This window comes from Grampus griseus (genome assembly GCF_964374135.1).
Source record: "Grampus griseus genome assembly, chromosome: 1".
In the NCBI taxonomy this organism is placed as follows: Eukaryota; Metazoa; Chordata; class Mammalia; order Artiodactyla; family Delphinidae; genus Grampus; species Grampus griseus.
In genome coordinates, this window is record NC_139017.1 from 95,380,421 (window position 1) to 95,402,789 (window position 22,369).

The 22,369-nt window shown below is 35.8% G+C and overlaps 1 protein-coding gene across 3 annotated transcripts in view; it reads right to left on the reverse strand.

Annotated features, from left to right (window-relative positions):
- MFSD14A (major facilitator superfamily domain containing 14A) overlaps positions 1–22,369 on the reverse strand; it is a 38,224-nt gene that overhangs the window by 9,673 nt on the left and 6,182 nt on the right. For 2 of the 3 annotated variants that reach the window (XM_082650947.1, XM_082650945.1), the window contains exons 2-8: positions 14,885–14,980; positions 7,773–7,835; positions 6,893–7,020; positions 4,754–4,868; positions 1,546–1,764; positions 1,144–1,257; positions 333–404 (exon numbers count right to left, since the gene is read on the reverse strand). In XM_082650947.1, coding sequence (XP_082507073.1) covers positions 333–404; positions 1,144–1,257; positions 1,546–1,764; positions 4,754–4,868; positions 6,893–7,020; positions 7,773–7,835; positions 14,885–14,980 — 807 coding nt within the window. The remainder of the gene's footprint in view (positions 1–332; positions 405–1,143; positions 1,258–1,545; positions 1,765–4,753; positions 4,869–6,892; positions 7,021–7,772; positions 7,836–14,884; positions 14,981–22,369) is intronic. The other variant, XM_082650946.1, reaches the window with a different exon arrangement.

Sequence of the window (22,369 nt, forward strand, 5' to 3'; positions counted from 1 at the left end):
GATATGTTTACACTGACATGCTTACTCATTCTCTTAACCCACAAGAATGCAAACTTTACAACAGCAGGGATCATGAGCGCTTGACACATGATAGGTATTCAATAAATATTTACTGAATGAATCAATCAACAGTAGAACAAGACTAACGTAAAATTTCTGATTTTATGCAGGTGAATACGCTAGTGTAAATCAATAAACTGTCTTTCTGGTTTACACATCATATGTTGATTAGTTCGTGTCAGTCCCCCAAATCTAATCAATACTACCTATACTAACAGAATTATGTTTCCGAACCTTCGAACATCTCTCCCTCTAACGAAAAAGAAACTCACCTGTGCAATAATGGAAAGAATGCCAAGGACTGCTATAAATGCTGCAACACTTTCTGGTGAAAATTTCATAATCTAGAAGGTTTCCAGAAAAAGTAACATTAATAAAATAAGCATAACAAATACCATACTAATGCAACTACTTGTATATTAACATTAAATCAGCCAGAAAAAGAAAATGCAATTCATTTGTAACCAAGTAACTCCTCAGAGGAAGAATCTGGCTTTCACTGAGGACCAAAATTATAATAAGTGTTAGATACTGAAAATAATAGCTACATAACTTAGATTAAGTAAATCTAAATCCCGTAATTTTGATTTCCTAAATAGGAGACCGCTATCAAGCACTCAAAATCCATTTTACAAATAAATATTGCACCATTTTGTGCTTTTTACAAGTACTGATAAAGGCTTAAATCTCTGCCTAGTAAGATTAGTGTCAAGGAGAAAAGAACTAATGCTCTTATTTTGGCTAGCTGCTTTACAAATATATGTTCTAAATCACAAAGAGACTGGAGCAGGTGAATGGATTAAAGCATCCCATCACCCGTATAAGCTACACATAACATAAACAAGCTCAAATGACACACTTTGACAGGAAAATCATCTTTTTGCCTAAGCCAAAAGTCTTCATAGAAATGCATAAGGAACGTCAGCCACACTGAACAGGAGGTTAATTCTAGTGAGCCATTATTTTTTAAATGATAGTCATTTCTAAAAGTCCCTGCTCTTAAAGTTCTCTCAAGAGTAAATATTTTGTACTAAGGCACTCAACAATGAAAGAAAAGTCCACCTTGGTAGAACAGAATTTTACCTGTCTGAGGTATAAAAAAAAGCTGGAATATTGGCCTGCCTCCGGTAAGTAGGAGAGAAACACCGTAATGCAGATCAGCAGCACTATGGAGTCCTGGCCCACTTTCTTTAAGGACTAGAAGAAGAAAGAGACCAATACAAGGTTTTATATCAAAACACTGAACTATTCTTAAGAACATGCAGAGATATCTTCTGGCAGTGTATATACAGATAGCTAGTTGTCTTTTTTTTCCCCCCAGTTTATTCTCATCCTCCCCAAAAGTATTCCGAAAAGTATTTCAAAATATTTTTAAAAATCCATCATGATGTTTTCCCCAAAGAAACATCCACAACAAAACATTAATGCTGCGCTGAATCACACATTCATTTTTTTGTCAAAGTGAATGAAAAAGCATAAACTTACTGCAAAGGGGTCAGCCTGTTCCCAGGAAATGGGCGCTCCCCATGACGCGGGCCGCATCTTCTCAGGTAATGACTCTGGCACAGCAACAAGGATAAAACAAATATCTAGCAGAGCTATCGCTGTAGCCAGGACCACCACCAAGCTGTCCCCATACACTCGCCCAAGATAAGCGCCAATTGCAGGGCTGGTTACCAAACTTGCAGCAAATGTTGCTGAAACCTGCAACAAACCAAGATCAATAGAAAGAGATTAGGCAGGACATCTGGCTCCTTTACTTCCACACCACAGAGACTCTGACTTATGTCAGTCCTCCTGCTGCAGTTTCCCTTTCCTCCTCCTACCTATGCCAGTTTTCTTATACTTTCTTCTTTTGCAGAAAGAGAAAAGAATTAGATTCTTAACTAAAAAATATGTAATAACCTCTAAGATAGTGGCTTCAAACTTTCTTTTAAGCCTTGGAGCCCTCTGTTTAAATAAATCCTACTGACAAACTTGTAAGTAAAAACAGATTTAAAAATAAAAAACTGTTTTAGTTGAAGAAGGGTTGGGGGCCTGGATTACCACCCAAACACCCAGCCCACCCCGACTGCCAGGCATGCTGGCCCCTAGGGTGCCTCCATAATCCCACAGTGCTCTGTGAACCGAGTCTAAAACAATACTCTAAGGAAATCCAATGCCACTGGGACCTTTCCCCCAATATTAAAGTTAAAATTAAATGAATGTTTACTTTGATACATATTTAAAGCTGGCTGAAATAAAGCTTAAAGACTTTAAAGTTTATCTTTTCAGCAGTAATAGTGTTAAGCCGCAGCACAAATCTGAACTTGGTCATCATTAGGTGGCAGGGTTAGGAAGAACGAGATCATCCATCCTTGGGATTGAGCCCATCTCTAACCATGTCTCTCTAACATCCTGAGGAAGCCCATACAAGTCTGGTGAAGATGCAGATTAAAGTATAGAAAACAGGGGGAGAAAAACTGTTAATCCCAGAAATATCTGGCCTACTGGACAGTGACCTGCAAATCAACAACAGATGTGACAACAGGTAACAAATGATAGAGACCACATTCTTCAGAGGATAATTAGAAATTAATGTTATAGGTGCATGAGCTTCTGCTCCCTACTCTTGTGCTTTATTCTGTTTGTATGCTCTTTCTGACTTTTGCATGGAGGATTTAAACTTCACAGGAGTGCGTATTTACACAAGCACTTATTTGACAAGTACATAAAATTCTAATAACTATAAACATCTAGCTATCAACCCAAATGTTCATCAACTAGTGAATGGATAAACAAAATGTGGTATATCCTGTACAGTGGAATACTACACAGCAGTAAAAGGAACTACTGATATATGTATCGGCATAGATAAACCTCCTAAGATTATGCTAAGTGCAGACACAAGACTACATTTTGCATTATTTCATTTATATGAAATTTCTATTGAAAGCAAAACTACAGAGACAGAAGGTAGACTGGTGATTGCCTGGGGTCAGAGGTAAAGTGGAGACGGATGGGCAGATGGGCCCAAGGGAACTTTTTGGGCTGATGGAAATGTTCTAAAACTGTATTGTGGTCGTATTTTGTTACAGTAGCTCTAAAAATTCATTACAGTGGGCTGTGGTCTCAGAGAGACCTGGGTTATGAGCAGAGCTCTGGCACTGGAGTTGGGAAAGGGGCAGTGGTTCTCACTGTAAGCGTCAGTGAGGTATCTGGGAATAGGAGAGAGCAAAGGTCTAATCAGAGTGCAGGTATTTCATGTCATTTCCCTTCTCCTCGATTCTCCTCCCTGGTGGCTATTTTTTTCTGGCCAGACAGAAAGATGACCACAAAGATCACTTTATTCCCTTTTATCTGCAGCCATATTATTTCTAGAAGATTGAAACTGTCATTTACTAGATGTGCCTTCAATACATAAAGCTTCCAGGTTGAAACTATTAATTTCAAAGATTTGGCTATGACAAAATAAATTACCTTAGGAAAAACAGAAACAACCTGGACTGTGGGCATGTTGCAAAGCTGTATAAATTTACTAAAATTGATTTAACTATACACATAAAATGGACAAATTTTATGGTATGTAAATTATATCTCAATAAAGCTGTTTTAAAACATCCTGGCTATCATTAACTTCATATCATTTAATGTTCTTGAGTTTACAACTGATCATTAGTTTTTTTGGTATGTTTCTCACTATAGGTATTTCCCTCCAAATCCTCTTAATTCCATGATTCTTTGTTATATTTTTTGATCTTTGAATCAAAGACAACAGACTCTCATAAAAGTAAGATTCAACCTGACACAATACTCAGTCCTTATTTAACAAAAGATGCTTGCTCCCTATCTGCTGAAGCTCATCACTGTCCTACTTCTGGCTAACAGTGATCTGTTAACTTATTTTATTTCTAGATTCGATAGACATTAAGTGTCCAGAATTTGGCAAACTACTGCCTGTGGGCTGAATCTAGCTATAAATGATTCTTCCACGTTAAAAGTGATATAAACACATGTCCACAAGCAAAAACAAAAGAATATGAGAGACAAACTTGCAAGGAGTAGTAAATAAGCCAAAGAGATCCAATGCAAAGTAAAATGAATATAGACAATATTGTACTATAATTATGTAATGTGATAAATATAGCTATAACAGCAATCATATTACAATATATAAATGGATCAAAGTAACACTTTGTGCACCTTAAAGTTAAATAATGTTATTATGTCAGACGTATTCAATAAAAATTAATTATTAAAAAAGCTAAGTTAAAAAAAAAAAAAGAAAGAAAAGAAAAAAGAAAAAATATGAGAGAGACTCTGTGTGGCCCAGAAAGCCACCAAGAAGGTTTGGGATCCCTGAGATGGGTGTTAACCTATTATATTTTAGATTAGCCATTAAATAATATTAATTTTAAAACTCATTACATATTAAATAGTTCTTTTAGTATTCTATTAAAAAGAACTTATATAAGGTAAAAATATTCCACTGTAATTTCAAATCTGTGTGACTAATACTGACTGAATGAAAATATCAAAACTTACATGGCTTTGTACTGAAAAAAAATTTAATGTAGTCTAATGGATGATTTTATTATAAAATGTACTTATGCAAAAATAAATCTTATAATGCAAAGGCTTGCACTCCTTGTAATAAAAGACAATAACATGGTGTTTTTCAGCAGACACAAAGGTACAGATTAAAAATACATACCAGTCCATAAGCCATACTTCTTTCATGTTCTTGGGTTATATCTGCTACATATGCAAATACCACAGAGAAAGTCACTGCAAAAACCCCAGAAACAGAGATAACAGCAAAGTACCACCTAGGATTGAAAGATAATTGACAAGAAATGGTTAGAAAACAATTACTATTACCTTAATCTTCATTTTTATAAGTGAACTAATGTACGTATACCTAATTTCAGTCAACAGCTTACTAGGACAGTTCATAGATTAATTCTTCTATAAATCATAAGCCCCAGATATTATGTAAACAGGGCTAGATGTGGGCCTTCGATAGCAACTCAGCTACTATGCGGGAATACTTAAAATTAGAAAATGTATTCAGGTCAATTTTTTACCCAATTGTTGAATTGTTAAGTGGCTTTGTTATTGTTTCTACTAAAAATAGCAACAAACTAGAGTCTACCATAATTCATCTATTACAATTTCCCATCACAGTACTACACAAAAAAACAAAATCCAGTAAATAAAACTGAGGGACAAGTTAGTCTGTATTTATCTTGAGTCTATATATAGAAACTAGATGTTTTTCCATAAGCTATCTTTAGTTCTTCAAATGTTGGCAAAACAACCTGTATGGCAGTGTCCAAAATAAAATGAACAAAAGCTATTTTAAAAAGCAAATTACATTTTGCTATACATGATTCAAAAATACCTGGCTGAGAATAAGAAGTCTCTATTGTAATGCTGATGTTTAGTTTTTAAAATCAAGTGAAATCATATTGCACTTTCAAAATATCATGCCACCGGGACTTTATTGCTTACCAATTTTTTTCTAACATGCTGCTTTCCACAGCAAATAACTTGTTCATGCCCTAGATTTGTTTGGTAAGATTTCATTTAAATGATTAGCATTCATCAAGGGTTTGGCCTTCAGAGTTATATCTCACCTATGAGAGGAAGGAAGATCCTGCCTCATAAATAGCCCTGACCTTTCTAGATTCACCATGGAAATACAGCCGATCTATGATATAGAATTAACTAACATTAATATTCAAGTGGAGTAGAATATTAGTCAAAGAATTAAAAAATCTACAACTGAATTGGGCTCTATTATCTTGGGAAAATCATTCTCTTTGTGAGCTTTCCCTCCCTTCCTCCTCAGTGGAAGACTTGATTTTAATCAGGGTGGCCAAGAGCCCAGCCTCTTGTAACTAGGAGCAGCGTATGCCTGAAATCTGACCAAACAGACGCAAGCAGAGGTTGGGTGGGAATTCCATAGTTTCCCTAAAGGAAGGCAGTATGCTCTTTGTAGCCACTCCTTCCATCTTTTCTGCCTGAAGGTGACACAAGCTGGAGCTCACTTAAGCAGCCATCTGGACAGTGAGGTGATAGTGGAGGATGGCAGAGCATGAAGATAGAAAAAGTCTGGTTCCCGGGAACTGCCCTACCAGCTCTGGACTACTCAACTCCAGACTTCTTTTATATGGAGAGAGAAATTAGCAGTGAATTTCCTTGTTTTTAAGAAACGATTATTTGGGACTTTACTGATATATAACAAAATCTATTCCTAATTAATATAGATAATGATGATAAACGTTGTGTTTAACATCCTACTTAAGAAAGTAAAAGTTAGGGCTTCCCTGGTGGCGCAGTGGTTGGGAGTCCGCCTGCCGATGCAAGGGACGCGGGTTCATGCCCCGGTCCGGGAGGATCCCACATGCCGCGGAGTGGCTGGGCCGGTAAGCCATGGCCGCTGGGCCTGCGCGTCCGGAGCCTGTGCTCCGCATTGGGGGAGGCCGCAGCGGTGGGAGGCCCGCGTACCGCAAAAAAAAAAAAAAAGAAAATAAAAAGTTAGCAACCCTATCCAGTACCTAAAATATTGTTTTGAAATTTGGGCTGTGAAATCCAAAAGCAGATTAACTGGTAGTCTACATGCTTCCTATAGTGGCATCTAGTTCAAAAAACTTTATTACTTACTGTTATATTACTTAGCTACTATATTTTTAAAGGCCCTCTTATGTGTATCAAAGAATAAATGTATTAGAAAAATAAATTAAAAACCTACATAGATAAGATGGAAAAAAAGTGGAAAAAATAAGGGAATATTCAGAAAACAATTAACAGTTGATATTTAGTTGCTATAATCTGAATGTGCACGTACCATGGGCTGATCTTCATTAAAGGAATTGGGGCACACGTGAAAAATACTGTTAGCAGCAAGAAGGATTTTCGGCCCCAAACATCAGAAAGAGCACCAATAAGTGGGGCACTGAGGAATGACAACAAACCCTAAAAAAAAAGTTAAATGAAGAAAATACATATACTATGTATACTGATGAGCCAAAAATAAATCATTTTACTACCACAGAAGAATTTTAAACAAGTTTATTTCTAAAATAAGTATATCACCAAACTTTAGATAAACAACTTGTTTCTTGTCTGTATATAATTTTTCAATTTCCCAAGACCATACAGAACCATCTGCGGGCTGTTGTAGCATATTAAACACAAAACGTTCTAATGAATTCTCAACCACAACTCTAGCAATTCTAGAAGGAATATCATATGCTAATTATCAGTTTATAAACTTGTTGATCAAATGGAACCAAGAGTAAAGAATATGTAGAATAATCAAAACTTTACCATATTGATATATTTTATACTCATGCATTTTTTAAATAGTGCTTTTCTCTTCAATCTATATTCTTGTTGCTAGTTTACAAAAAGCACTCAGATCTTTGTAAAGAAAGTGCCAACACATAAAACACAGGGGAAATTTGTTATGATGTGGTTTATCATTATTATACATAGTTGGCTATATGTAAGTCAAATCATATTTAAAACCCAGTTCATTTAAAAAGTGCTAAGTAATCCCCCAAGATATACTCCAATTGTAAAAATTAATACTTAGGAGATTGATCAACTAACTTAATAAACTGGCAGAATTACATATATTTACATAAGTATATTTGTGCATGTTTGTGTACATGCATATATATATATATATATATATATATATATATATATATGATTGATCCTACCTTTACTCCTTGAATTAGGCCATTCATCAGAAATGTATGTTTAGGGAAGGTTTCATGTAATACCTAAAGAATAAGAACAAAATAAAAAGCTCATGCTACATTTTAGTCCTAGTAAAACGTAAAACATCCCTTCATAACACAATCCAATTTTATTTCATATAAATTTTCAGGTTTGTATGACACTATGCATATGAGTAAATACTAATAACACCAAACATTTATACGGCATTTACTATGTCACAAGGCACTAAATTGGGCACTTTATCACATTATCTCCTTTCATTCTTCGTAATGGCCCTATTAGAAAACTGATACACAGAGAGGTTAAATGTCTTATCTAAGATCACATAGTAAGTAGCAAAACTGAAAGTGACCACAGGAAGTCAAGCTTGAAAGTCCATGCTTTTAATCACTATGCTATCCTGCTTCCAACATATAACCGACTGACTTATAACTCCCTTTACAGACAGGTGTATTATCTAAGATAGGAGACTAGGAGAATAAATAGGGAAAATTTAATTGCCAAAAAGTGGACCTAGAGATTCCATAAGGTAAGAAAGAAAGAAAAAAAAATCCCAACCCATGAAAATGTATAACAAGTTTCTTTATCCTTTCCAAGGCCTGGTCTCAAACCACATGGCATCAGTTTGTTCACTGGGTAACAAGTGAACCATTGGGAACTCATTGGTTGAGAAAGTAACTGCGGGAAAGGTAACTAAAAAAATAAAAAGCAGCAACCACCATTTTCACAGCCTATGTATCAGAGGCTTTATATATACTTTTACTTAATCCTAACAATATTATGAATTAGATATTACCACTTTACAGATGTGGCAACTGAGTTCTTGCTTGACTTAAAGCCAATGCTTCTTCCATTATACCATACTGTCTCTCAATAAAAACAATAGAGAATGGCAATGTGGGGAATGAGACAGGTCGGAAAATCTTCTCTTTAGGAAGAAAAACTATGCTGGTTGTACTTTCTAACATCCTGCAAGTAAAACCTTTAGAAGGATTAGAAGGCTCGCTTTTCTTCAGTTACTCTTCTGCCAATAACTAGAAATTTAACAAAAATTAGCTTTTATGTAAAAATAAAATTAGAAATGTTTAGTATTCAAAGAAAATCACTAATATGGAAAAAATCACATATTTATGATATTCACATATTTTGTGATTCTCAACGGAGGGTGATTTTGACCCCCAGAGGACATCTGACAATGTCTGGAGACATTTTTATCATAACATGAGGGATCGGGGAGGGCGGGGGTCAGGGGAAAGAAAATATGTTACTGGCATCTATGAGGTAGAGGTCAGGAAGGCTGCTGAACATCCTACGATACACAGGTCAGCCCTCCCCCACAATAATCATCTGGCCCCAAATCTCGATAGTTGAAAAACCCTATTATTTATTATTTATAGTGAAGACCCATGGATCCAAAGAAGGTGGGTGCAAACTTTTTCTGTAAAGAACCAGACAGTACATATTTTCAGTTTTTTCTAGCTTTGCAGGCCATACAGTCTCTGTCACAAGTGCTCAACTCAATAAAAGCAGCCATAGACTATATGTAAATGAATAGGCATGGTTGTGTTCCAGTAAGACTTTATTTACAAAAACAGGGTACTAGCAGTATTTGCTCTGGCCATAGTTTGCTAGTTCTTGTACTAGAGAAAAAGATTTAAACTCCTTATCCCCAAACCTTTCATAACAACTTAAATCTGCTTTTGTTCCAGTTATTACTAAGGGCCAATTCTTTCTAGGGACAAAGAATGGATTTGGTGTTAAAAAGAAAGAAGGACATAACGAATGCTTACAAGAAGTTTTGTAATACGCTAAATCTTATTTCTAACAATTCACTTTGCCAAGCCATCTTCCATTCCAATCAATCTGGTCTTTTCACTACTTTAGAAATATTCCTATGCTTTCCAATATTCATACTTTTACACATGATATCCTATCTACCATAAATGTTTGTTCCCCTTATCTTCCCTATCTAGTCGACCCCAAAATCTTCCATATTGCTCCTTTGCTACCAAACTTTCCTGTCCAAAGCAATCAATTTCTCCTTTAGGACCATATAATGGGTGATTACAGCACTCCCTTGGTCATCACATATAGCTTTCTAATATTTTTTATATTACAGTACTCTGTTACTTAGGTCTTGTATTTTTCATCTTTTCAGGTATTTGATAAATATTTCTTTTCAATTATATTTCAAACTTCTTAAGGGCAGACAGGCACTATATCTACTACACTTTGCATTTAATATATTTTTATATTTATATTTTTTTATATATTTATATATTTTTATTTCTATTAGTGCCTCATCAATAGAGGCACTATTAACCGTTCACAAATGTTCATAATTAACAGATTATAAATTCTGCTTTCAAAATGACTTAATATAACATGACAATTATGCAAATTGTTTAACCAAATGTTACAAAATAAAAACTTTTATAACCCCTCCAAAGGAGTATAGCTAAAGATAAACAAACCCTCACTTTTTTTTTTAACAAAAATTTTAACACAGAGACAAATATTAATATAAGAAGTAATAAAAATGTTGGTTGTAAAGATTTTTGATTCTGGGGGACCCTTAAGCACTGGGGCTGAATAGGAAAAAAATGTGTCATTTTCCAATAAATTTTATGGATCTTAAAATTTTTAAGAACTTAAAAAATTTTGAGAGTAAATAGTCCTTAAACTATTAAATGCTTCACGACTATCTCTGAGCAAAGAATGCTAAGCCATAGAAGAGATGCTGGAGGACTGGAGTGCAGGGTCTTGCTCCATAACATGGATTGTGCATCTAGCAACCTGAACCATCAAATATTGGCCTAGTATTTCTAGAACCATAGGTCTGTCAAAAAGTGAAACCAGTTCTTAGCATTATAGATCCTTAGTCCAACTGTCATTAATTCTCTTTATGTAAATGTATATTATTTAGTCAATCAATAATCACTGACTGAACACCCACTATGAACCAACCATATAGTCATAACCTCTCAAAGTGTTAGATTACTGTCCTTAAAAATGTCAATATAAAATTCTTCTGTGTAATTAACGTAAATCCCCTTGTTGGAGATTTCACCATCCTGCCCTGGGCAGGTCCTCCACATAGAACGCAGCCTTTGTTCTTTTACTGTATTCTAGAACAGTGTGCTGCAAGCTCCATGGGCTTAAAACTCAAAGATAATTGCAACCACATGAAATTTTTTTTTAATTTCTTTTAACTTCATATTACTTTTTAAAATGAAGGTTACTATAAATCCAACACCAAACATTTATTATAATTAATATGTTTTAAATTTGGTTATCCGTTAAATGAATTAATTCAAAGAGTATCTTTGAAAATTGAAATGCTTAAATTTTATAATTTTTGAGAGCTATGTATGGGAAGAGAGAGATACATAAAATGCAAATAAACTCAAATATATCTTCATCCTCACTTTCCCTTTTTAAATGAATAAGAGCTGTGACTCTCTAGCAGGCACCATTTATAATCAGTTTCAAAACACATAAGACAGAAATAAAATGTTTAAAGGTTAACAGACTTTTGGAAAAGAGAGCAAAGTGCTACAACTTGGTGCCTTCTACCCCAAAACTCACTTTTCCTCACACCCCAACACGGGGGAGTATAGGAGTTCAAAACAAAGAGAAAAAGCCTGCTAATAAAATCAACAACAATAAAAACTTGCAAGCAGAAAGTCTCAAAATGAGCAAAACCTTTTTTAAAAGCCCACAGTGAATTAGTATATTGGTTCTTAATTAGTGATATATACTAGATATATGAGAATCACTTCTAAAAAAATATACATGCCTGAGCCTCCCCCTTGAAAACTCTGATTTCAGCCAGAAAGGTTGTAAGGCCAGGTATTTGGGGGAAAAAACAAAAACAGGTATCACTAATATTCACCTCTGGTTTAAAAAAATCACTGACTTAATAGATACCACATTCTAACAGCTGAAACCTTCATCTCCAGTTGGCCAATCTGTCCTAATGGGGCTGGTAAAGCCTACCCTGAAGCCAAAATCTCCTAAACTGATGGTTGCCTGGAGGGATGAGTAAGACTGCAGGAGAACTCTCCTGTTCTTACACATTTCACATTGCTTAATGGTCTACAACAGGCAGACACTGTGTTTCTAATTACTAAAAAAGTAACATATGTAACATATAGAGAGAGAACTGTATATATATATAGATTTCCCATGCACAACTATTTTTCAATGATGTTTCAAAGATTCTTGCTGTTCCAATGCCCAAAGGCCAAAACACCAGTAAGTACCAAAAGTATAACAAATCTCAACACTTAGATACATCTAATCTCTACAATTCAATCCTTGTTTTGCCTAAACCACCCAAGGTTTTCCCCATCAAGCAAAAAAATGTAGAGCACAAACACTGCAATTATTTTTTAAAATGTGTATACATTAAAGATGAGAAAAGAATCAGAAAAATAAAACTCTGAGCTTAACATTCATTTATACTTGAACTTATTTTTCATGAGAGAAAGCTTGATTTAAAAAAAAATAATGAAGTGAAAAATTGAAAAAGGTAAAGAATTATGACTATGATAATATTATGGACAACTGCCCCATGTAACACCTCATCATTTCACCATTTTTAAATATTCAAGTATTAAAAAAAAACATGGGAATTAAGAGTAACTGTTACAACAACAATGGGGCGAAAGAAGTCTTTCCATAAATAAAATAATTGGCAACAATGTTATAGCAATTATTCTAAGATATGTATTTATGCTGGCAATAGAAAAATAATTCATTAAGTCCCAAATTAGCACTTTTCATTTTCCTGACCATAATTCAATTCAGTATTCTAAAAAGTAAAAGAAAAAAGAGAGAAAAAGAAAAATCAAAGGTACTATCCATTTTTTAATCAACAAAAAATAGTTAAGAACGTATTAAGCACACAGTTTTCCCATAGCTATGAAAAATGAACTAACAAGCAAGCAGTTATATCTAAATAACTGGATTTCTTCCTTGTTCTTAAAGAAGACAATCTTTTTGTCCAATTAGAAAAAATGATACCAAAGTTAGACAAAAAGTTGAGATATCTAAAAAATATAAATGAGATACGAATTTAAAAAACAGCTACATGCACTTCAAATCATGATGACAAATTATGGAATCATCACAAAAAGCTTTTTTTTGGATGGCTTGCTCACAGTTTACCCAATATTTTAATCTCTCTACTTAGCTAGTAGTTGCGCTGCAGATAAACTCAACTACCTAAAACATGGGTATGAACCACTTGCTACCAGTATTCTCCAAGACTGAGCACTAGGAACAAAACAAGCCTAGGTTTAAAACCAAAACTGCAGTTTACTATCAGAGTAACAAGTTGCTTAACTCTTCTAAACCTTAATTTCCTCATCTGTATTATTGAAAATGAGGAGGACCCTGTAGGGTCTCCTGGGCACAGGGAGCCTTTCTGTTCAGCTCCATGACCTTCCCTGAGTTCCAAAGGGCAGATTTGAACAGTTGAACAGTTGCTAATCCAGGAAGGGAAGGGATGCAGAGTCAAGGCAGGAACAGTCAAGAAACAATAGTGCAGCCTTGGGGCAGGATCCTGGTTCCATCTCAAGGGACACACATAACAATATGGTTTATAGAATTTATAGAATTAAAACCAACAAGTGGAAGATGTCAGCATTCTCCATACCAGAGAAGACCAACTGAGGCCAGACTAAAGGAACCAGAGAAGCTCATCAAGATTACCTGAGAAGAGATTAAAGGAGTGCAGGCCCTACACATACCCTACCTAATCTTATCAACTCCACCCTTGAACTATTGCTATAAAACTCTTCATCAAATCCTCCCAGGTTGGGACACATATTCATAGTTTCACAGAGGGCAGGAGCCCGCTGTGTTCCTCTTTGCCTGGCAAAGCCATAAAGCTATTCTCTTCTACTTCACCCAAAACTCTGCCTCCAAGATTTGACTCGGCACCAGTGTACAGAGAGGCTGAGCTTTCGGCATCATTATGAGGCTAATTCCTCATTGATAAAGTGGTTTTGAGGATTTAAAGTAATGTATTTACAGTGCTTAGACGTATTTACAGTGCCTGGACTCATCATTATATAAATATATACAAACTGCTATTACAAAGCTCAAGTACTTTAAACCATAGGACTAATGATCCACCAGACAGATTTATATGTTAAATTGGTAGATTATAAATAAGCACACTCTAATATTAGAAAACTAATACAAAGGTGTGAGAACACAGTTATTATAACACCACAGTAGCCCCCTGACATCAGGTTATTACAGTATAATGTGGTTACAAATGTCATAATCATAATGATTAGTAGACTAGTTCAATCTATCTATATATGATCAATTTATGAACTTTTTATAAAAGTCTTTTTTGTGTATCAACAAACAAGCTCATGAAAAAACAAGGAAGTATATCTCTTTAAAAATCTGTTCTTCTGGGATTTAGAAAGCTGTACATTTATCCTGATTACACCTTTCAAGATATCATAGAGGTCTACCATTACTCCTTCCTTCATTCCATTCCCCTCATCTAAACCGACAGGAGAAAACTAGCTATCACCTAAGATGTTTGGTCTGGCAGGGAGGTCTTTTTGTGAGGTTCTAAACCTGGGAATATTTGAGTAAAATCAGCTTAGAGCTATGAAAAGAATGACCTCTCTAGATGGTTACCTCTAGATCCTCTGCCTAAACTAAAAGAAACTTGTATTTGGAAAATGCAACTGCAGGAATGAATCTCAAAATAATAATGTTGAGTGATTCAGGGCACAGACACCATTCTTCCTAAGCTTGTCAGTATAAGAATCCTTTCCACCTTCCCCAGAGCGGGGACTGAGCCCTGCTTAAACTTGTCCAGTGTTCACCAGAAGAATCACACCTGCCCAAGCCCTGCTAAAAAGTAAGGAAGAAGTAAAGGTTGGAAAAGACAACTAAACCAGTAAAATACAGTACTAAAGGGCTGACGATATTGGTGGGAGAATTAACCTTGGAAAGAAAAAAGAGCCTTTTTTTCCTCCCCAAACTTATTTCCCTCCTGAAACCAAAGAAAAAGAAATTTTAAAGTCAGTGATAAATAAGTTAAAAGATTACTTACCACCAAGGTGGGTGCTGTCAATAATCCCCAAGCAAAAAACTCCAAAAAGATGACGATAACCGCATGATAAACACTAGGAGAACCTATTCCTTGAGGCTACAAAAACAGAGTTTTAAAACATTAATGGTGCATTCCAGAATTACTAACAATGACAACAGTCGATAAATATTTATGGAGAACATTCATGTATTGGGCACTATGCCAAATATCTGGACACTCACTGTCCCTGTCCTCAAGGTGATGGGGGCAGACAAGGAAACAAATACATACATTATATAAGCACCGTGTGCAATGGGAACACAGAATCCAGAGTAGGGTGGGGAGTATCAGAATTCCAGGAGGAAGGCTGAAAGGAAGTAGGCCAGGAGCAAGAGTGGGAACGAGGACAGCAGAAGTCAAGGAAGCAGCCTGCACAAAGGTGGCAAGGCTTGAGAGCAGGAGGCATTACAGGACTCATACAGTTCAGTACAACTAGAGCACGGGCTGCACACTGAGAGTACTGAGAGATGAGCTAGAGGCACACAGGGCTAACTTCCATGCTAAGGAGTCTATGTTCAATTCTGAAGGCAATGGGGAGCCACTAAAGGATGTTAAGTAAGACTCATGTGATCAGATGAAAGTTTTAAGAAAGATCATTCCGGCAAAGATGTAACAGATAGATTAAAAGGGGGCAAAACTAAGGAAAGTTAAGAGGCTACTGCACTCATCCCAAAACATAAATGAATCATGTGGCAAGAATGGTAATAGACACCAACATGGTTCAAAAGCAGAAAAGTCCCGAGTAGTATATGAGAGATCTTGGACTTGATATACACAAGAAAGACATTACAAAATTAACTTTATACTGCTGCTAGAGATATATTAAGAATTACTTCAGTTGCTGGGTTTTATATTTCTAAGGGCAATATTAAATTGATAGAAAAGCAAATGACCAATAACATTAACTCAGTCTCCATTAACAAGTTTATATAACAGAAAGACAACTTTAATGAATACATATAACAATGTCATACTTAAGTTTTAAAAATATATTCAGTAGTCTTATGTGCAAAATATTAATAGTATTTGGATTTCTCTATACACTAAAAACGATGCTACATCATTTTATAAAAATAGATGTCTCTCCCAACCTGCAGAATACAGGTACCTGAAAACCCCCTTGGTATGAGAACCTGCAGTTGAGGAATCAGAGACAACAGAGGTGGGGTAGGGGCTGGGAGACATAAGAGCTGAAGGACCATGGCTGGGAATGAGTGTATTCATTCTCATTCATTCAACAAACATTCAGAGTACCAGAGGTGCTGGGATTACAAAAACCAGTAAAACACACTCCCTGATCTCAAGGACCTCACAGTTTAGAGAGGAAGAGGCCTCACAATAATCATCTGCTTATATGTAAATGCAGTAAAAGAGATATATACAAGTTAGGAAGCAAGGAAAGGTTACTGCAAGAAAATGAAGTAGTGTGGATAATCACATCAGAGAAAAAAAACCAGACGAAGTAGACAACGGCCATAACAGTTTAAGGCTGAAAGGAAGGCAGAAGAAGTAGCCTCTAAGCTTTGGTAAGGAGTTTTTCATCTTCACTCTAGAGATACAGGAAACCATTGAAGTTTTAAGCAAGAGAATGGTGTGATGAGACCTGCATTTTTCAATACATCACGATGATTTCCTAAAGGATGTAACAGGAGCAAACTGCATGCAGAAGCAGGCTATTAGAATCAGTTCAAACAAAAGGTGATGAGGGCATGACATAGGGGAGTGGCATGGATGCTGGAGGGGAGGGAACTGAAATAAGAATTTAGGATTTGAAACTGAAAGAATCTGATAAATGTGGGAGGGAGAGTCAAGAAGACTTCCAAGTTTTTAGCTTGGTTGTCTACTAGTGGAAGCTGGTAGCTTCCTAGCTCTTTTTTCCCCATGAGGCTCAGATTTACTTCAGATTCCATCTACAAGATAACCCTTGTACTTAAAACATTTCTATTGTCCTCTGAGGGCTGATTAAAACAATTAGTTAGCAGCAAATGTGATATTTGAAACCACCAGAGTAGGTGAGATGAAGTCTGAAAAGAGCAGTGGGCTACGACAGAGCCCCAAGAAACACCAAAATTTAAGTAGAGTTGACCCTTGAACAATGCAGGGGTTAAGGGGCACCGAGCCCCACACAGTCAAAAATCCATGTATAACTTTACAGTCAGCCCTCCGTATCCAGGTTCTGCATCTGTGGATTCAACCAACTGCAGATCATGTAGTACTGTAGCATGTATTTATTGAAAAAATCCATGTATAAGTGGACCCAGGCAGTTCAAACCCATGTTGTTCATGGGTCAACTGCAGTGGGCAGAAGAAAAGGAACCCATGAAGATAAAGGAACAATCAGAGAAACATCAGGAGAATCAAGAGAATACAGTGTCACATGACAAAGCAGCAGTTTTAGGAAGGAAGGGGTAATGCCCAGTACCAAATAGATAAGGTAAAAACAAATGTCCACAGGATTTCGTTAAGCTCCAAACTAGTTTTGTTCACCATCACACACACTCAGCATCTATTAAAATGCCAAGTAGAACTTCTCAGGGCCTTTAACATGCTAATTTATATTATATTATTTATATTATGAATCTCCAAGAAGATATTATTTTCCAAACTTGACCATGAAATCCTCTGTCATATAAGAGACAGTATCTCACCAACACTTGAGTTCCTTGGAAAACTGTCTGAGGAATACTGATAAAAAGTAAGATGATAATTTCATAACAATGTGTATAAATATACACATAGAGCCAAAAGCCTGGAAGTGGCTGCTTAAGTGAAGAACACTTAATCATTCAAGGACAGTGTTGGGAAAGCTTTGCAAAGGAATTAATAACATAGAGGGAGTAGGGATGGAGCAAAGTGAATGGCTACAAAAAAACATTTAAGAGGTAGAATAAGGACTCAGTCAGTGGATGACTAGATGTAGCAGAGGAGGGTAGAGAAGATCAAAGATGAAAAGATTTCAGTTTCTGCCTTGGTCAGCTGGACAGTGAAGAAAAGGGAAAGAATAAAAGATTAGTTTTAGGCATACTAGTTTGAGAAAAACACGTACAGCATTAGCTGAATTTAAAGAAAACAAAATGAGTAAACTATGCAAGAAAAAGCAAAAGATTAATATCTTAACTAGGTAAAGCATTCATGAAAACCAATACAAAAGCACTATGATGCTATAACAATATAAAGAATATAAACAAATAATTTTAAAAATAGCTCATAACATTCTATCATGGAAATAACCAAACATTCAGTAAAAGCTCCACCACAAAGATGTTCACAGCAGCATCATTTATAGTAGTAAATATGGAAATCTAAATGTTCAACCTTTAGTTACATAGCCTATAATCAAATCATGGTATATAAATTAGACAGAATAATATGCAGCCAAAAACTGTTTATTGATAATCTTTAATGACAAGTAAAAATGTTTATGGCAATGTTAAATTTAAAAAAATCAAAGGAGGATATAAAATTGTGTAATTTCAACTATGAAGAACAAAATAAAAACTCACCTCAATGTTAACAACAGTTATATTAGGTAGTGATTTTAAGTGACATAAAATTGTTTATTATGTTGTTCTGAATTTTCTAAATCTTTTCTAATAGTCATGACTGTACTTTAAATAAGAGGGGCTTCCCTGGTGGTGCAGTGGTTGGGAATCCGCCTGCCAATGCAGAGGACACGGGTTCAAGCCCTGGGCCAGGAAGATCCCACATGCCGTGGAGAAACTAAGCCCGTGCGCCACGGCTGCTGAGCCTGCGCTCTGGAGCCCGTGAGCCACAGCTACTGAGCCTGCACTCTAGAGCCCGTGAGCCACAACTACGGAAGCCTGAGCGCCTGGAGCCCATGCTCCATAACAGGAGAGGCCACAGCAATGAGAAGCCCGCGCACAGCAACAAAGAGTAGCCCCTGTTCACTGCAACTAGAGGAAGCCCGCGCACACAACGGAGACCCAACACAGCCAAAAATAATAAAATAAAATAAAATAAAATAAAATAATCACCTCACGTCGGTCAGAATGGCCATCATCAAAAAATCTAGAAACAATAAATGCTGGAAAGGGTGTGGTGAAAAGGGAACCTTCCTGCACTGTTGGTGGGAATGTAAATTGATACAACCACTATGGAAAATAGTATGGAGGTTCCTTAAAAAGCTAAAAATAGAACTACCATATGACCCAGCAGTCCCACTACTGAGCATGTACCCTGAGAAAACCATAATTCAAAAAGAGACATGTACCATAATGTTCATTGCAGCTCTATTTACAATAGCCAGGACATGGAATCAACCTAAATGTCCATTGATAGATGAATGGATAAAGAAGATGTGGCACATATATACAATGGAATATTTCTCAGCCATAAAAAGAAATGAAATTGAGTTATTTGTAGTGAGGTGGATGGACCTAGAGTCTCATACAGAATGAAATAAGTCAGAAAGAGAAAAACAAATACCGTATGCTAACGCATATATATGGAATCTAAAAAAAAAAAAGGTACTGATGAACCTAGTTGCAGGGCAGGAATAAAGAGGTAGACACAGAAAATGGACTTGAGGAAATGGGGTGGGAGGGCAAAGCTGGTGCAAAGTGAGTAGCACCAACATATATACACTACTGAATGTAAAATAGTTGGCTGGTGGGAAGCAGCAGCATAGCACAGGGAGATGGACTCGGTGCTTTGCGATAACCTACCGGGTGGGATACGGAGGATGGAAGGGAGGCTCAAGAGGAAGGAGATATGGGGACATATGTATGCATATGGCTGATTCGCTTTGTTGTGCAACAGAAACTAACACAGTATTGTGAAGCAATTATACTCCAATAAAGATCTATTAAAAAATAAATAAAAATAAAATATTTTTTTAAAATAAATAAATAAGAGGAAAATGTTTTACTTATCTAAGAGAAAAACTATGTAAAAGATAGGTAGTTGCATATGCTTGTCCCTCCTAAGCCATTCTCTCATATTTCCCAGAGTTGGGGGAAAAAAAGTGTGTGTGTGTGTGTGTGTGTGTGTGCGTGTGTGCGTGTGTGCATGTGTGTGTGTTAAGGCAGGGCAGGGAGAGAGACAGCTGCTTGCTCTAAGGTACTAGTAATTTTGAGAGTTGTATTATACCCATAGTCATCTATCCTGTTTTAAATGAATTCAAAAGTAATACAAGATCTTAATAAAACTGACAAATTTTTAAAATATTTTACTAATCTGGAATTACAGAAACTTCTAGGCAGGACTTTTGATGTTAAGTTTTAACGGAATACCGATCCATAATCAAAATTCCAGGACAATTTGGGAAGAATACAAGGGTCATGGCCTGGGCAGAAAGACTAAGGGAAGAGGGTTAACAGACAGGTAGGGGGCAAATATTTGACCAGTGCGTGGTTTACAGCATCAAGAGTAGAAAGTTCAGCATAATGAGATCATATCAACATATGACATTTGAAGATTCTCAAAAGAATTAAGAGGTACACAGTGGAAAATTCTAAAGGAGACAAATTTGAACATAAACTAATACGTACCCAACCCCAAATGCCAAGATATTCCGCCTAAAAGCGTAATAATTACTATGCCAAAAGTCCATTCAGCTGAGTAATTTCCCTCTTATGGAGGCATGAGAGATGATTCCATGGCAGTCACCTCTAACTTCAACCTCAGAAGTCAGGGGCAATCTCCTTTAACCCCACCTCCACCCTCCAATCTAATTCCATTTCCCAAAGCATACTTTCCATTGGTAACATATTTGGTTTCATCATCTAGGCTTTTGGCTAAGCCTTTTAAAAATCTACTTATTTAGTCTTCTATAACACTAGATAACTTTTACAAAGTTATATTTTGTTTTGTAAAGTACCTATTTCATTTTATTTAACTTAAATTTACCTTTTTCAAGCTCACGCTCTCTGAGGCAGGCCCTATGCTTTATTCTTCTACAATCTGGAGCATGTGGTACATGCATAGCACAAAAGGGTTTAGTAAGTGTTTGCAGAACTGAAATGAATTACTCTGTAAGTCTCCTCTACCTATCACTTTAGGCATTCAGTATATGGTTACTGTATTTAAATATTGTTAAAAGGGCAATATATTCATTAATTAAATTTGCAACTTCCCCTATTAACTCCCTCCTCTATACTCTTATTGTCTGCTACTGTATCATCTATCACATGGGTTTACTGTACACATACATGAGATTAAAATAATAAAAAAATCACTAAAGACTTAGAATGATTTAAATTCATAATCTTATTTACCCCTTCTAACCTTTCAAGTTAGATACTGTTATCTCCATTTTACAGTCCAATACAGCATATAAGAGATGGATCAGTCAATCCAGGCAACTGCAAAGCCCACCCAAGTCTGGAGCTACACTCGTTGCAGTAGTTACACTGCATATATTACCACAGACTGTTACTTAAGAGTAGGGATCCAATCTTAACCATCTTAGTATCGCAATGCATAGCTCAATGCCTAGTACAGAAAGGGTATTTCATGCTCATGGACTGACTGATAACCCTTGTCATGAGAGTCAGTAGCTGTTAAATGACTTAAGTCACTTTACCTCTCTTAGCAGTTAGGGGTAAACTATTAATTTCTTACCTAAATCCTCATCTAACTCTCAAATTCCACATCTATGATTGTCCAATCAATATGAGTTTATGAATCCAGCAGTTATTGTGGGGAATATGGACTTTAATAACTTATGTTATATTCCTATCAATGAATCAGGGACTTATATGGGTTGTTGGCCAGGAGAAAGAAGTAATTCCACCAGTAACTGGGCATTACAATCCTTTTTATTAAATAGAATGTTATCATGTGAGTAAACCATGAGAATAAGCCAAACTGAGGATCATTCTTCAAAACAAAGGCTTAGACTATTAAAAATGTCAATATTATCAAAAATAAACAAAAAGCTATTCTAGACAGAAGAGACATGGCAACTAAATGTAATAATTAAATTCTGCATCCAAAAAAAGACTATAAAGGACGTTATTGGGAAAACTGGGGAAATGTGACTGGCCTATATATTACACAATATTATTGTATCAGTGTTAAATTTTCTGAATATAATGATTATATTGTGGTTATGTGGGAGAATATCCTTATTCTTAGGTGATGCATCCTGAATGTTCTAGGGATAAAGTGTCATGATGTCTACTACTAACTCAAATGGTTCAGAAAAAAATGAAAAAATATATAGAGAAAGGAAAATCAAATGTGGCAAAATGTTAACAATTGCTGAATCACAAATCTATGGGATGGGCAAATAGATATTATGCTATTCTTGCAACTTTTCTGTAGTTTTGAAAATTCTCAAAATAAAAGTTGGGGAAATAAAAAACACAACGAAAAAAAATAAGGTATGAAGGAGAATAATTTTGAACTTAGAATTTAATACTGACAAGTTATCAATCGAGAATGAGGATAAAATAAATCTTCAGAAAGAAACACTGAATTTTC